We start from the raw sequence: 16015 nt of genomic DNA, 5'->3' as shown, positions 1-16015 counted from the left end.
AGAGGCTCATTATCAGAATTATTTTCTGTTGAACTAATAACTGCATTCACATCAAGTTTGAATTATCTCAACATTTCATTTCACTTTAACAGCCACACATTCAGAGTCAGTGGAATTTGTTTTCAGCACAGTATGAAACACTAGAATTATCGCCAACAAGTCAAGCTGCAGTGTACCTCCAGGTCACAGTGACCGTGACCTCTGACAACCAAATTCTCATCAGTTAATCCTTGAACCCAGGCGGACGTTTATGCCACATTTAAAGAAATTCCTTCCAGTCATTGCTTAGATGTTGCATTCACGACAATGGACGAGACAGATGAAAGACGCACGATGAATATATTACAATGCAAGAATTAGAAATGAAGATGATGTGAAGAAGAGGCCATGTGATAGGACACAGCCCTGGTCTCCTTTCCCACAGCTCCAGATTCAACGGCATGCAGGCGAAACTATCTAGGATTAGTAGTATATTGTGAGAAAGTTAAATTGCTGTTGTTTCAGTTCCTAATTTGTCTTTTAATCTTAACACAACACATGGTTACCATTGTTTATTGTTCCAGCTCTGATGGTTTCACAAACCATAAAAAAAAGGCACTGTGTTTACCTGCTGCCTACAAACTAGCCGCCACAGAGAACTTTGTTGTTGGTTATAATGTGCTATACTTTGTCAGGCCACTTTTTACATCTTAGTAAACACGGGTGATATAAAGGAGGTTAACGTTTGGTTACAATGAGTAAAGCTCATACGGGTACTTTTGTGAAGGAAGCAGGGGACCAGAGACAGGCACTTCATTCAGTAGCCTGCAGCCTGCAGATGTGGGTGTATTTCTTTGCTTTCAGAAGTAACGACTTTTTAAACTGGTGTTGTTACCTTCGCATTGAAAATGCCGGAAGGTTATGTTTTGATCGCCGTGTATTTATTTATTTATTTGTATGCGTGTTATTCGCAAAACTCAAAAAGTATTGAACCGAATCGCATGAAATTTGGTGGGATGATTGTTTATTATCCGGGGACCAGTTGATTAGATTTTGGGATCGATCGGGTCAAAGGTCAAAGGTCATGAACAGGTCAAAATCTTTCGCAGAACTCAAAAAGTATTGATACGAATCGCATGAAATTTGGTGGGATGATTGTTTATTATCCGGGGACCAGTTGATTCGATTTTGGGATCGATCGGGTCAAAGGTCAAAGGTCATGAACAGGTCAAAATCTTTCGCAGAACTCAAAAAGTATTGAACCGAATCGCATGAAATTTGGTGGAATGATTGTTTATTATCCGGGGACCAGTTGATTAGATTTTGGGATCGATCGGGTCAAAGGTCAAAGGTCATGAACAGGTCAAAATCTTTCGCAGAACTCAAAAAGTATTGAACCGAATCGCATGAAATTTGGTGGGATGATTGTTTATTATCCGGGGACCAGTTGACTAGATTTTGGGATCGATCGGGTCCAAGGTCAAAGGTCATGAACAGGTCAAAATCTTTCGCAGAACTCAAAGTATTGAACCGAATCGCATGAAATTTGGTGGGATGATTGTTTATTATCCGGGGACCAGTTGACTAGATTTTGGGATCGATCGGGTCAAAGGTCAAGGTCAAAGGTCATGAACAGGTCCAAATGTTCTTGAATCGCATGAAATTTGGTGGGATGATTGGTTATTATCCGGGGACCATTTGATTAGATTTTGGGTTCAATCGGGGCAAAGGTCAAGGTCAAGGTCATGGAAAGGTCAAACTCTTTTTTTACCATAGCACGATACATTTTTGTCCAATTGGCATGCAACTAATGCCAAAATGTTCATAATTCAATGCCCAATCTTGTGATATGCGAAGGTATGCGCTCTACCGAGTGCCCATTCTAGTTACGAGATGTTCCGACGCTTCGAAGCGTGTGTCGAGTATGGAGGGGGCGTTTCCTCGAAGCGCGTATCGAGGCTTGCTTCATTTAGGGGAGGAGCCAAAAATGATGACGTCCGAAGCCTCGCTGCCCGGCTGTACCACGTGACTGCTTCAGGAAGTGGTTCAGATATTGCCGGGAGGTTTGACAGCAATATAAACCCCTCAGGCTCCATTCAACATGTGGGTTGTTGGTTGAGAGTTTAGAGAGAGAGATAGTTTGGAGAGTTAGGAGAGTGAGGAGAGAAGGAGAGGTGATAAGATGGAACTGTTGAGAAACAGTTATTTCTGAATAAAAATGAATAAAATGTCCCTTGTCCTGTACATCACTGTCCAAGTTACACAAGCATAGTCAGTCCCCTCTTCCTAGTTACACACACACACGTTCACTGTCCTCTGCCTGCTTAAGCCCATGCCATTTTCCTAAAGTGACATAACATTATTACACAACCTGCCATATCATGATAGGCTACTACCATTTTGGGAACATTTACACACACAGAATACATTCAAAAAACATTGTATTATGCACATATGTGATTATGTACAGAAATGATTTGGTCATACATTTTTGAAATTCATAGTCATTCCCAACAGCCATAACAGACACAAACATTCAATGCATCACATTATGTGGTTCAGATACAGCTGCCTGTGACTATACACTTGGCCAGTAGGTGGTTTCGTGTGCACATGAAGCTTCGAGAAATGAACCCTTTCTCGAACCAATTGGCTGAAGTGGTTTGATGCCTCATGAGGCTTCATCTCACCATCACTACTAAATACACATGTAGCAGCTCTCGCGCCGTTACCCGTGGGTTTCCCCCAAAAGCACCAAGAATCAGCCACGCACCACAAGGTTCCGTTGGATAACATGTTTTTATTGTGTTCCACACAACACCGAGCAGACTACGCCTCTGCTCATCTCCTCCTCCACTCTCAACTGAGAGCTTTTATGAGGGCGGCCTCGGCTGCTGACTGATTGCCAATCACCAGCCGAGGCCAAATTGGAGACAGCTGCCACAACACACTTCTTCAAATCTCCAGTGTCTCATTTAAATTGTGATGATTCTAAAACACCTTGCTGTAATACTAAAGCATCACTAGTAGAGGGTGGTATTTTCATTATTTATTGAAGTTATGACCTGCAGCAACGCTTCCTCAGTTCAAAGACTCTTTATGTTTTATAGGGGTAACAATGACAGGCTGTCATTGACAGCTCATTTTGTGTTTTCAGAAACATATACAGTGATGAGCATCAAGCTGTTATAGATATAGTGGAAATATGTGTCTGTATAAAACTGTCGGAGGATTACGTGGTTCCAGTGGCGGGCCGTGGGCCTGGGGCCTGGGCCTTCAGTGTGGTCCTACACAGTCCCACCCGAATTAATCCACCTCTTATTACTATCATTATGATGCCATGGCTCTAGACCAGGGCTGCTCAATACGTCGATCGCGGCGTAGTATTGGTAGATCGCATGACATTAAAAAAAATTGGCCCGCCCCCGTCATTTTCTCTACAGCACGTCTTTGTTCATTTATTAGACTAAACAGCCGTCTGATGTTGATCGTATCTACACAACAGCATGTCATTTCTCTCGGCTCTCCGTGTCGCGCGCTGCAGAATGCGCGCATCGGGACGGAGAAAAAGAAGAAGAAAAAAGTCCTCCTTACGATGTCTAACATTTCTTGAAAAGTTCGTCTTGAGAAAGGCGTTAAAAGTATATGCTCGAACAAATCGACATCTTCTCCTCCTTCCGCCATTGTGGGTTGAAAAAACAGCTTTGTAGTCCGCGAATTAATTCCTTTATCAAATTCAGTTTCCTAGTTCTGAGGTTTTGCATATACCTGCCCATATGACCCGCCTCTCAATATTGGTAATCCAATCAAAAGACGTGCACGCCCTCCGCCTGCTAGCTGGCTCCTGTGCCGGTTCCGGGGCCTTCGAGAAGGCCTAGAGGAGCCAACTCTAAAGCTGATTGGTTGACACAACATTGTCATTCCCATTCACTTGAAGCTACCAGCGCCCGCAATGTTGATTCTGAAGGCCTAAGGGCAGATTTTAGCCCCCTGGCAACACACGATGGCTCAATATGATTGGATAAAAGATCTAACATAAAGACCAGCCCTCCAAATCTCAACCTGGGGCTGGCAGCAGCGCAACCAAGAGGAACGCTATGAAATTAAGAGAATAACTCTTACTCTGGGAAATAATTGAATACATATTTGTGGGGAAATATATTTAGAAAAAAATATATATTCTGATGATGTTTAGGCCAGCAGAGAAGGCCTTGCTGGCCCTGACGGCCCACCACTGCGTGGTTCTCAAGAGAACAGTGATGTTTGGTTGATGTGGTCTGAGGTGATATTTGATTGAAGAGTATTGCGCAATACTTTGGTTGATGACTAAACATCTGCAAAACTAAATACCCATCAGCCTCAGCTGTTTGTGTTTCGTGATGCTAAGCTAATATTAGCAGGCTGTTACGCTTCATTAAAATAATGAACATGATCAACATTATACTGGCTAAACATCAGCGTGTCAGCATTATTTACACGCTGAGCCCGTGAGCATGCTGACGTCATCATTTAGCTCGAAGGTGCTTAACAGCCTCACAGAGCCACCAGCATGTGGGACTCATGTATGAGCAATCCAGATGAAACATTGATGAATAGTGTAAGTTAAATACATTAATAATCTTGTAATATTTTATAAACCATTGTATGCACATTTGCTTATATTGTTTATAAATCAATCTTGAAATTAGGAAATCACTGAAGAATCTAATAAAATACATTTTTCAAGTTAAAATCCCATCTGTATGATCATTTCATGGCTCAGGCCCAACTCATGAATGCAAAGATTCATAGCAAAATATTGGATTAAAACACTTCATTCCCTAGAATAAATTAATGAAATAGTATTTAATATGTTTAGAAATGTTTTTCTGACACTACCGTTAGTCCCATGTCACACCAGTGTGATGACTCACATTCCAGTGAGGAGACAAAACAAGCGTTGAATGAAAATGTGCGATCAGAAAAGGCCTGAAAAAGATTGTAGCCTCATTCTTGAGTTGATTCTGATGTTTCTGCGTCGGGTTATATCGAAACATCCCGTAACTCAAGTTTGAATGTTATTTTGTGCCAAATCCTGTTCTCATAACAGGTTGTTGATGTAACTGTTGCCAAGTTCTCATCAATTAAGCTTTTATTCTTTTAGTTTGTTTTATTGTTTTGAATGTATAGAATACAAAACAGCTGTTTGATACGGTGGGACATCTATAAGAGAAAAGCAGAAACCTGCTTCAGGTGGAGATCATGAGATATTTAAATATTTACAAAAAATAGACTGAACCAGAATGTTTGACAGGTTATATCAATTTATTGAACAAAACATTTCAGTTGTCTGAGATGACAAAAGTGCTCCTTCGGTAACAGACTGATTTAATTCGCTATTGCTTTCTAAATTTGGTAAAAGTAAAAGTATTTCATGCTTTTTGTTCCTCCTCGACGAAGCCGCACGTGATCCATCCCATACATGCTCCTCCAGTAGTCACCACAGCTGACGTGGTTCCTGACAGACCGTTCGTGATCCATCCCGCAAATGCTCCTCCAGTGGCCACCACAGCTGATGTGGTTCCTGACAGACCGGCTGCAGCTATAGAGCAAGATTACACTTTATAAAATATAGAATTAAAAACAGCTCTTTGATTCGGTGGGAAATCTGAGAGAAAAGCAGGACAATTTATTAATGGTAGATTATAAGATTAATAAAAAATGTAAATCACAAGATCGAAATAACAATAATAATATTACTTTGTATTAATATAGCGCTTTTCTTTACACTCAAAGATGCTTTACATAGGGCAGAGACAAACAGAACAGACTAAATAGAAAGACAAGGAGCAAACAAAACAAACAAACAACTGGAGAAGCTATGCGGAATGAGTCATGTCCGAGAGGAGATCTGAAAGGTAGGGAGGGGCCAGGTTGTTTAGGGCTTTGTAAGTGATGAGTAATATTTGAAAGTCCATCCTGTATTTGACTTGGATCCTGTGAAGGTTGTGTAGGACCGGGCTGATATGTTCATAGCGGCGGGTGGAGGTGAGCAGTCGAGCGGCAGAGTTCTGAACATACTGTAACGGATATTGTGCTATTGTGTTGACAGGAATAAGTTGTTCTAGATAAGATTTGTTATGGTAATGACTGAGTTCAGGAGGTCAATGAAGGTCTCATGACCTCTGTGTACCTGTGAAACCTGTCAATCACCCTAGCTACCGATAGTGAATGGGTGTGACCCTGTCGAGGACTGGAGAGACTTGGAGAGGTGGTGTAAAGGGTCCAGTTGCCACCGGGAGGAAGGAAAGTCGCCCTGCACAGAGACAGGCATTCCACCGGGACACAAGCTTGGGACACGAGGAACCTTGGACTCTAGAACTACCCCCCTAAACCTTCCCAATGACCCCGGCCTCTCGGCCGTCCTTCAGACTCCCTCCTTCCCTTCCCATGCCTTGGTTCCAGCGTCCCCTTTTACTTCTCCTCAGGGCAGACGGCTGCCTCAGAGGAACCGCAGGGCCCCTGTCCACCTGAGAGACTTTGTTTGTTTGTCCAAGGGACATTGTGGTGGGAGGGTACTGTAACGGACTGAGGGACATGGAGCCATGTTGAGAGAGAAGGTCTGGGCTGAGTTAGGGCCGATGATGAGTATTTCAGATTTATTCCAGTTGAGTTTGAGAAAGTTCAAATAATGTATTTTACCTGCTGCCTGCAAACCAGCCACCACACCTCCTGCTGCCACTCCTCCTCCGTTAGCGACCGCAGCCATTGACATCATCTTCGCACCAATGGAGCCAGCTGCTATCCCAGTGGAGGTGAAACCTGCTGCTGCCAGAGCAGCAGGAGCCAGGACAACAGCACCTACTGCACATGGGCAACAGCACAGCAGAGGAATCTGTGTTGCGATTCGTTTGGCCACTTCAAGATAACTTAAGATCATTCACGATTCAGGTGTAGCATGTAAACATGGTGAGTTAAGTACAGTTGAAAAAGTAAACAAAGTCTCACGTGCTCCCGCTCCTATGGCCGCAGCCTTCACTGAAACACAAGATAAACAGCTGGTCTGATCAATGACTTGTGCCATATGGTTACAATCATCAGTATTTGTTCATTCGGAAACCACACGAGTTAAAGAATCGGTACTTTAGATTAAATATATTAATGCCAAAGGAACAGATGCTCACCCAAAGGACCCATGTCTTCCACTTGTGTCTTTAGTGTCTGGAGAAAAGGCGCAACTTTCCAATCTGGACACAAGAGGAAAACAGACGGTATCTTATACTTCCTCTATTAAGCCAATAAAATATAAGTGTGAGTTCATCAACTGAATGGTATGTATTGTTATGTTCACGGTGAGGACAGCGCCACCAGGCGAGCATTGGTATGCATGACATACGCGAGTAAGCAGACGGCAAAACATTATGGGGTCAGATCAGTCTCAATAATTACCTTCGCATGCAACTAATGCCAACATGTTCATAATTCAATGCCCAATCTTGTGATATGCGAAGGTATGCGCTCTACCGAGTGCCCGTTCTAGTTTCAAATGCACAGAGAGAGACTCACAAATGCAAACACGAATATTCACAAATATATTCAATTTACAAATGCATGAAACGATTCACAAATACATTTCAATACACACGGAAATAAATTAAGATTTCTATAAAGGGAAAATAAAAATTATAAACATATTTATGCATTTCTATGTGGATTTAACTCTTGGTTTGTGGATTTATATGTATTTACTTGTGGATCGCAATGCATGTGTTTGTGGAACGCTACATACATGTGCAGGTATTTTTGAGACTCCTCTGCCATGGCTCAACTATAAATCTCGCGTTTTTTTAAACATAGAACTATCTGTAGCCAATCAAATGTCGCCTTCATTATCAACCAATCACATGAGCGCCATTCGCTTCATTCCCGCCTGAGAGGGGCGGGGCTTATCTCAGCGTCTTGACTGCTGCTACTCTAGTCTCGCTGGAAGCTGCAGTCTTTCATCCAGAGTCGGTGAAAGTCACCGAACTGTGTGAGCCTACGGGTGATGTTATGAACACAAACACGAGGGCGTTAGATGTTCCGACGTGTGAGAGTGTAACATCCTGTTAATGTTGTGTCTTTTGCAGTGGCGGCTCCTGAAAAAATTCTCGGGGGGGGCAATTTTTTTGATAATGATTAACCCAAAACCACAGACCTTCAGACAGCTGTCTATGTGTTCTTCGTCACAATGCCATCAAGTCATGTGACTCCAGTCAGTGTGACGGCTGTGGCTGAACTCTGTCTGTGAGCTTGTAGTTAGTTCATAAGCAGACACAGTCTGAGGCAGTCTGTGAGCTGTCTGTCAGTAATCCAGCTCCTGGTCTTTGATTTGGTGATTTTTTTCAACAAGATTTAAATAATTATAATAATAATAAATATTAGATCCCCATTTTTGACTCCTGCATCTGTGCTTTTTCAAATAATAGAAGAAATACAATTGCAATCACTTTCAAGTAAACCAGATTGCTCCACCAGACAAGAAAAAAGCTAAATGTTGAGCTTTTGTTTTGAAGGGCAACAGCAGAAAAGCCGAACTCACGGAGGTAAGAACTGGTAAATCGCCAAGAATCTCGGCTGTCGCGCATGCGCAAGCGCAACTTGTTAATGCCGTAACGTAAACATTTACACTAAGGTACAGGCATCTCATCATTTATTTATTGATGACTTAGTTTTATGTCTGGTGTAATATGTGAAGTTATCAATAAAGGTCTTTCTGCATTTCCCCTGCGCCTCACCTGTAGTGGTACGTTCCTCTTTCAGGGAGCACCAGCATGTTGATTTCCCTACAAGAGGAGACAACATTTTGGATCTGGTCTACACAACCCACAAAGGAGCGTACAAGGCCTCCCCCCTCCCCCACATAGGTCTCTCTGACCACATCACCGTCATGCTAATGCCAGCATACAGACCCAGAGTGAAAGCCTCCAGACCGGTTCTGAAGCAGGTACGGGTGTGGCCAGAGGGGGCCTCCTGCGCTCTCCAAGACTGCTTTGACTCAATAGACTGGGGAATGTTTAAACAGGCAGCCACATACAACGACCACACAGACATTGGGGAGTACACAGACACTGTTACTTCTTACATTAGCAAGTGCATTGATGATGTGACCCATGTAAAGACCATCACCACTCGGGCTAACCAGAAGCCGTGGCTAACAGGGAAGTCCATCGGCTGCTGAGGACTAGAAATAGGGTCTTCAGAGCTGGGGACAAACGGACCTGAAAACAGCGGGAGCCAACCTGTCCCACGGCATCAGGAAAGCAAAAAATTCCTACACAAAAAAGATAATCCGGCACTTTAAAGACAGCAGAGACACACGCAGCCTGTGGCGGGGCATTCAGACCATCACAGACTATAAACCCACGCCACAGAACTGCGACAGCAACATCTCTCTGCTAAACAACCTCAACAGCTTCTTTGCCCGGTTTGAAGCACAGAACAGCACTCGTCCACACAAGACTCCGCCCCCTCCCCATGAGCAGATTCTGTGCCTGTCTGCTGCCAGCGTGAAGAGGACTCTCTCGTCCATCAACACCCACAAGGCAACAGGTCCAGACAACATCCCTGGTCGTGTGCTGAAGGACTGCGCAGAGGAGCTTAAGGACGTCTTCACGGATGTCTTTAATACTTCTCTGAGACAAGCTGTTGTTCCATCATGCTTCAAGGTAACCACCATCATACCTGTGCCAAAGAAATCCACTCCGTCCTGCTTCAACGACTATCGTCCAGTGGCACTGACCCCCATAATCATGAAGTGCTTTGAACGACTAGTCATGTCGCATATCAAATCCATTCTCCCCCCCCACTCTGGACCCTTTCCAGTTTGCATACCGGGCCAAACGGTCCACGGAGGATGCAATCTGCTCTGCTCTCCACCCAGCCCTCACCCACCTGGACAAAAGACTCCTATGTAAGAATGCTGTTCATAGACTTTAGCTCAGCATTCAACACAATCATCCCACAACAACTCATCTGCAAACTTGACCAGCTGGGGCTCAACACCTCGCTGTGTAACTGGCTGCTGGACTTCCTGAGTGAGAGGCCACAAGCAGTACGTGTTGGCAACAACACCTGGAGCAGCATCACACTCAGCACAGGGGCCCCTCAGGGCTGTGTGCTCAGTCCTCTGCTCTTCACCTTGCTGACTCACGACTGCAAAACCAGCTACAGCACCAATCACATGGTCAAGTTTGCAGACGACACAACATTGATAGGTCTCATCACCAAGGATGACGAGACCCTCTACAGGAGGAGGTCAACCTTCTGACCACGTGGTGCGGAGCCAACAACCTCCTGCTCAACAACAGCAAGACCAAAGAGATCGTTGTTGACTTCCGGAAAGGCCACACCATCACCCACCACTGACCATCAGCAGTGCGGACATTGAGCAGGTCAGCAGCACCAAATTCCTGGGGTGGAAATCAGTGAGGACCTCTCGTGGACAGCCAACAGTACATCGCTGGCAAAGAAAGCACAGAGGCGCCTCTACTTCCTCCGGAAACTGAGGAAAGCAGGAGCCCCCATCCATCATGTGCACCTTCTACGCGGCACCATCGAGGCATCCTGACCAACTGCATCACTGTGTGGGCGGAAGCTGCACAGACCACAGCAGGAACGCCTGCAGCGCATAGTGAAGGCAGCTGGAAGGATCATGGGTGCCTCACTCCCCCCCCTCCCATCCTTGCAGGACATATACAACACCCGCCTCACCCGCAAAGCGACCTCGATTGTGGTGACCCTGCCACCCCTCACGGTCTCTTCAGCCTCCTGCCCTCTGGCAGGAGATACGAGCCTCGGGCTCACACCGCCAGGCTGTCCAACAGCTTCATCCACCAGGCGGTCAGGAAGCTGAACTCTCTCCCCATCCTCCCACTCTGTCCTCTTTCAGACTCACATGTCTGAATGCTGCTAGCACAATTTATGTTGTCTATATGTTTACATGTTTCTTACTATTTTTGCACTCTATGTTGTCTATATGTTGCACAATTCACTTTATGTTGGACAGAAGAGAAACGCAATTTCGATCTTCTGTATGTTTGCACATATGGAAAATTGACAAATAAAACTGACTTTGACTTTGACTTTGACAACACCTGTCAGAGAACCCGCTTACAGGCGTTCATTAAAATCAGGCGGAGATCTTTTCTGACGTCGATCGTCAGGAAGAAAACGTTTCAGAAGAGACTTTAGAAAATGTTCGAGAATGAGGAACAATGTGTTTCTGATTTTATTTTCATTTTATTTTGGAGAGTGACAGTGAACGTCTCCGAGATCGACCGGTCGATCAAGATCGACGTGTTGGCGACCGCTGCTCTAGGTCCTAACTGCTCTAGGAGGTCCTAACTGCTCGAGGAGGTCCTACTTCTATTGTTGCCAATGTGTCTTCATTGTTATGCCGACCGAAAGGAGTCTCTTTCAAAGAAAGAATTGAATCGCTGCTGTTGCCCTGAGCACCGCCATCTCGACTGAATACGCCTCTGTCGAAGCTGTATGACGTGCTGACGCTTTTCGATTACTGATGACAAGACCTGGAGGCGAGTCCTCCCGGAAGCCATAGAGAATGCATTGAGAGCTCTGTTTGTGAAAAAATGGGTTTAACATTGAGTCAATGGGAGAGGTCTGGGCGATTTTCATTTCGCCCAAAGTCGCCCCAGAAGGGGCGGGGCCATTTGAAGCACGACTTTAGGCTGACTGAATGACTGTTACCTGATTGGACAATGACATACAGAGGCAGATCAGACCTCGAGTGGTAGAATGCGACTTTTTTCTTCTTTTTTCTTTTCCCCCGAGGCAGTGCGTCGATCGCCCCAATCGCCCTTATGGACAAGCCGCCCCTGGTCTTTTGTGAGAAAGTTCAAATAATGTGTTTTACCTGCTGCCTCCACTCTTGCTACTCCTTCCTCGTTAACGATTACCGTCATGTCCGTGCCAATGGAGCCATCAGCCTCTGCTCCCACAGCAGGAGCCAGGGCAACAGCAACTACTGCACATGGGCAACACAGCAGAGAGAGCTTTGTTGTTCATGGTATTATTATTTGTCAGGCCACTTTAACAGGATCATGCATGATACGTTTTGCATGTAAACGGCACTTTACATTAACGTCTGTTTAAATCAGTTGAAAAAGTAAACACAGTTGATGAAGGCTGTACTAAGTCTTACTTGCTCCCACTACCCAGGCTGCAGCCGTCACTGAAACACAAGATAAACATCGAGATAAACCTTTCCAGTTATTTTACTAAATCAATGATATTTGGCATATCATTACCTATTTTTTTTATAAGAAAAACCTATATTAATAAAAGTATCAGTACTTTCAAATGACTATAAGTATTGTCAAAGAACGGTGATACTCACAAAGGTTCATGTCGAGAGAGAGAGCGAGCGCGATCACTGGCAGTGGCGAGCCTTGAACTGGGCTGGTTTTATATTACTGAAGTTGAGTTAGGTAACGCTTCTTTGAAATCGAAACTATAAATCTGAACAATGAAAGGCGTAACTTAACTTAACCCAAACAGACTCAGAACAACAATGTCTGAGTTGGTCATCTCTATTGTTGTAACATATGAACAAAGACAAAAGACAGAAACACTAAAGAGTTGCTAAACCAGTTTAGTTCTGACTGCTCCTTCAAACCTGCATTCAGGACATTTTTCATCTTCAAGACACGGAAGAAAATAATGTTTTGTTGTTGTTGGTTGTGCTATATTTTATCAAGATCAAAGTAAAGAGTAAAGCACAATGTTAAGTATTTATACTTAAGAGATCATAATAGTGATATTACAGCAAGTAAAGCCTGCAGCTATAACTGGATCAATATCACTGTTATTGGATCAATTCGCCCAGAATATAATAAAAAGAAGAAAACATTTTTTAAGGTAATAAAGTAATACAAAATAATGAAGTACGATAAAGAAAAAAAGTTATGAAAATTTAAAAAGTAAAAAAAATAATAAAGTAATAAAAAGTAATAAAGAATGAAGTAATAAAAAAAATAAAAAAGTAATAAAAAGGAAAAATATATATAAAAAGAAATAAAGTAATACAGTATTAAAAAGAAGGGAAAAAAATAAAGTAGCGAGGTTCATTCTAAACTACTATGAAAAACAAATACAGTTACTTACCAAGTAATTTAGTTGGAGTCAATGTGCTAAAACAGCCCAGATTTACATCATCATATAAACCCACCACTGATAATGTATAATGAAAGTAAATGTTTACAGACGACACACAGGAACCAGAGTCTTTCACAGGTTACACAGATTGTATTGAACACAACATTTGAGTAGTCTGACATCATATGAGTGCTGCTTCGGAGGTACACTGGTGTCATTTTCTTCAGCGGAAGAAGCTCGCCAGCCATCCCACTGCTGCTCCAGTGCCTGCCACAGCTGCAGTGGCAGCTCCTGACAGACCAGCTGCACCTACAAGCACGATGTAACAGGTTAGATAATGTGGAGATACAGAGACAGCCAGCAGTGTAGGATGTTGTGGTACTTCAGAAAGGACATAATAGGGCATATAATGCCCCTGAGATTATCATTTCAGCAATGACCATCCCGCCATTAAGATACAAAAACTAAGAGTCTTTTTCTCAAGCTAAAGTGTAAACAGTAGTATTATTTAAGAGAACCAAAACACTTCATTTAGTTGATTACTTCTCTAACTATCTATATGCTTTGTAATCTCTATTGTGATAATGCTACATTTATGTTGTGTACCAAACACACCTGGGATCTTGTGTTTTGGGCAGTTTGAAAAGTAACACAGCACGTGATGCTCCTTGTTGTTCCAGCACTGATCATCTCACCTTTATGACACAACAGTTAAAACTACCAGAACAACATTTTGTTCAGATGTTTACCTGCTGCCTGCAAACCAGCCACCACACCTCCTGCTGCCACTCCTCCCCCGTTAGCGACTGCAGCGGTTGACATCATCTTCGCACCAATGGAGCCAGCTGCTATCCCAGCGGAGCTGAAACCTGCTGCTGTCAGAGCAGCAGGAGCCAGGACAACAGCACCTACTGCGCATGGGCAACAGCACAGCAGAGGAATCTGTGTTGCGATTCGTTTGGCCACTTCAAGATAACGTGAGATCATTCACGATACAGGTGTAGCATGTAAACATGGTCAGTTAAGTTCAGTTGAAAAAGTAAACAAAGTCTCACGTGCTCCCGCTCCTATGGCCGCAGCCTTCACTGAAACACAAGATAAACAGCTGGCCTGATCAACGACTTGTGCCATATGGTTACAATCAACAGTATTTGTTCATTCGGAAACCACACAAGTTAAAGAATCGGTCCTTTAGATTAAATATATTAATGCCAAAGGAACAGATGCTCACTCAAAGGACCCATGTCTTCCACTCGTGTCTTTAGTGTCTGGAGAAAAGGCGCAACTTTCCAATCTGGACACAATAGGAAAACAGACGGTAACTTATACTTCCTCTATTAAGCCAAGGAATAACTTGTATTGCATTTAATGGGGTGGTGATGATGGAAATGATAATGGAAATGTCACTATTGCCTGTCTTCAAAACTTGAGAGCCCTGAAATACTATGTTTACTAAATAAGTGTTTGTTCAAACTTCACAAACCGATGAGCTCAGGCAGGTTGGTAGGGGCGCTATAGTTTGGCCCCAGGAGTAAAACCACACTTCCATGATGCAGCGTAAACGGGACGCAACTGACGCTCGCTAGCGTGACGCAGTAGGATTACGGTACATACAACAATTTAAACACACGTTCACCCAACTAAAGAAAACTATATAGAATATAATAACTCAATATCATTATCAGTAACAAGAGGAAATGAGAGACAAACCGTAAGTTCTTATCCCAAAAAAGCAACTTATTTGGGACGACCCAGCTTCCGGGTCCTGATTTCCCCTACCGTTCTTCTTCTTCTATAAATTTGACTTGCGGATCGCAACCAAATTGCCTAGGTGCCACCCTACCGTTCAAAATAAAAACCCGTCTTTATAATGTAGAAACTAGAATGGGCACTCGGTAGAGCGCATACCTTCGCATATCACAAGATTGGGCATTGAATTATGAACATTTTGGCATTAGTTCCATGCCAATTGGATAAAAATTGACCGCGCTATGGTAAAAAGAAGATGTTGACCTTTTCATGACCTTAACCTTGACCTTTGACCCTATCGATCCCAAAATCGAATCAAATGGTCCCCGGATAATAACCAATCATCCCACCAAATGTCATGCGATTCAAGAAGATGTTGACCTTTTCATGACCTTGACCTTTGACCCGATCGATCCCAATATCTAATCAAATGGTCCCCGGATAATAACCAATCATCCCACCAAATTTCATGCGATTCGGTTTAATGCTTTTTGAGTTATGCGAATAACACGCATACAAATAAATAAATAAATACACGGCGATCAAAACATTACCTTCCACATTTTCAATGCGAAGGTAATTTAACATTTTCGCAGGAGCGAACATGAAAACCAGCTTCATGTATTCTATTTATATCTAAGTCTGACGGACAGTTTTGAAGAGTATTTACATGAGGCATGTCTGTCATTTGAACTTTTGTATTTTTTGAAAAATAAAACAAAACCCGACGCAGACCTGCGGCTACTTCGAGGAGAACATGTCTTAACCTGTTATGTCCATGTATATCAACAGCTGATGGAAATGCAAGTGGAGAATTTAGTAAAAACTTTTAAACCAAGATATGAGCCAAGTCATATCTAATGGCCAAATACATAAGTCTTTAATTCTCCATCCTTTCATCGATATATGATGACCGACTCTAAAACATCTTGATGTGATACTGCACCATCAGTGACAGCGGCACTGCTACATGAAAGGTGTCGGTGGCAGCAAAGCCTCCTCAGAGCCTTTATATTGTGTTTAGAGGAAACAGAAGCTCATCTTCTCTTTACAAAAGGTTAGAGGCTCATTATCTGAATTATTTTCTGTTGAACTAATAACTGCATTCACATCAAGTTTGAATTATCTCAACATTTCATTTCACTTTAACAGC

The 16015-nt window shown here is 43.1% G+C and overlaps 1 protein-coding gene across 14 annotated transcripts in view; it reads right to left on the bottom strand.

Annotated features, from left to right (window-relative positions):
* LOC130201715 (elastin-like) overlaps positions 1–16015 on the bottom strand; it is a 71466-nt gene that overhangs the window by 40197 nt on the left and 15254 nt on the right. For 7 of the 14 annotated variants that reach the window (XM_056426810.1, XM_056426814.1, XM_056426817.1 and 4 more), the window contains exons 4-9: positions 14345–14407; positions 14169–14198; positions 13863–14024; positions 7143–7205; positions 6967–6996; positions 6661–6822 (exon numbers count right to left, since the gene is read on the bottom strand). In XM_056426810.1, the coding sequence (XP_056282785.1) occupies positions 6661–6822; positions 6967–6996; positions 7143–7205; positions 13863–14024; positions 14169–14198; positions 14345–14407 (510 nt within the window). Of the gene's footprint in view, positions 1–6660; positions 6823–6966; positions 6997–7142; positions 7206–8735; positions 8784–11872; positions 11984–12160; positions 12191–12355; positions 12861–13862; positions 14025–14168; positions 14199–14344; positions 14408–16015 lie in introns of those variants that run through there. The other 7 variants (XM_056426818.1, XM_056426819.1, XM_056426820.1 and 4 more) reach the window with 4 other exon arrangements.

This window comes from Pseudoliparis swirei, chromosome 11 (assembly GCF_029220125.1).
Source record: "Pseudoliparis swirei isolate HS2019 ecotype Mariana Trench chromosome 11, NWPU_hadal_v1, whole genome shotgun sequence".
Taxonomy (NCBI): Eukaryota; Metazoa; Chordata; class Actinopteri; order Perciformes; family Liparidae; genus Pseudoliparis; species Pseudoliparis swirei.
This window is presented reverse-complemented; position numbering and strand designations above follow the sequence as displayed.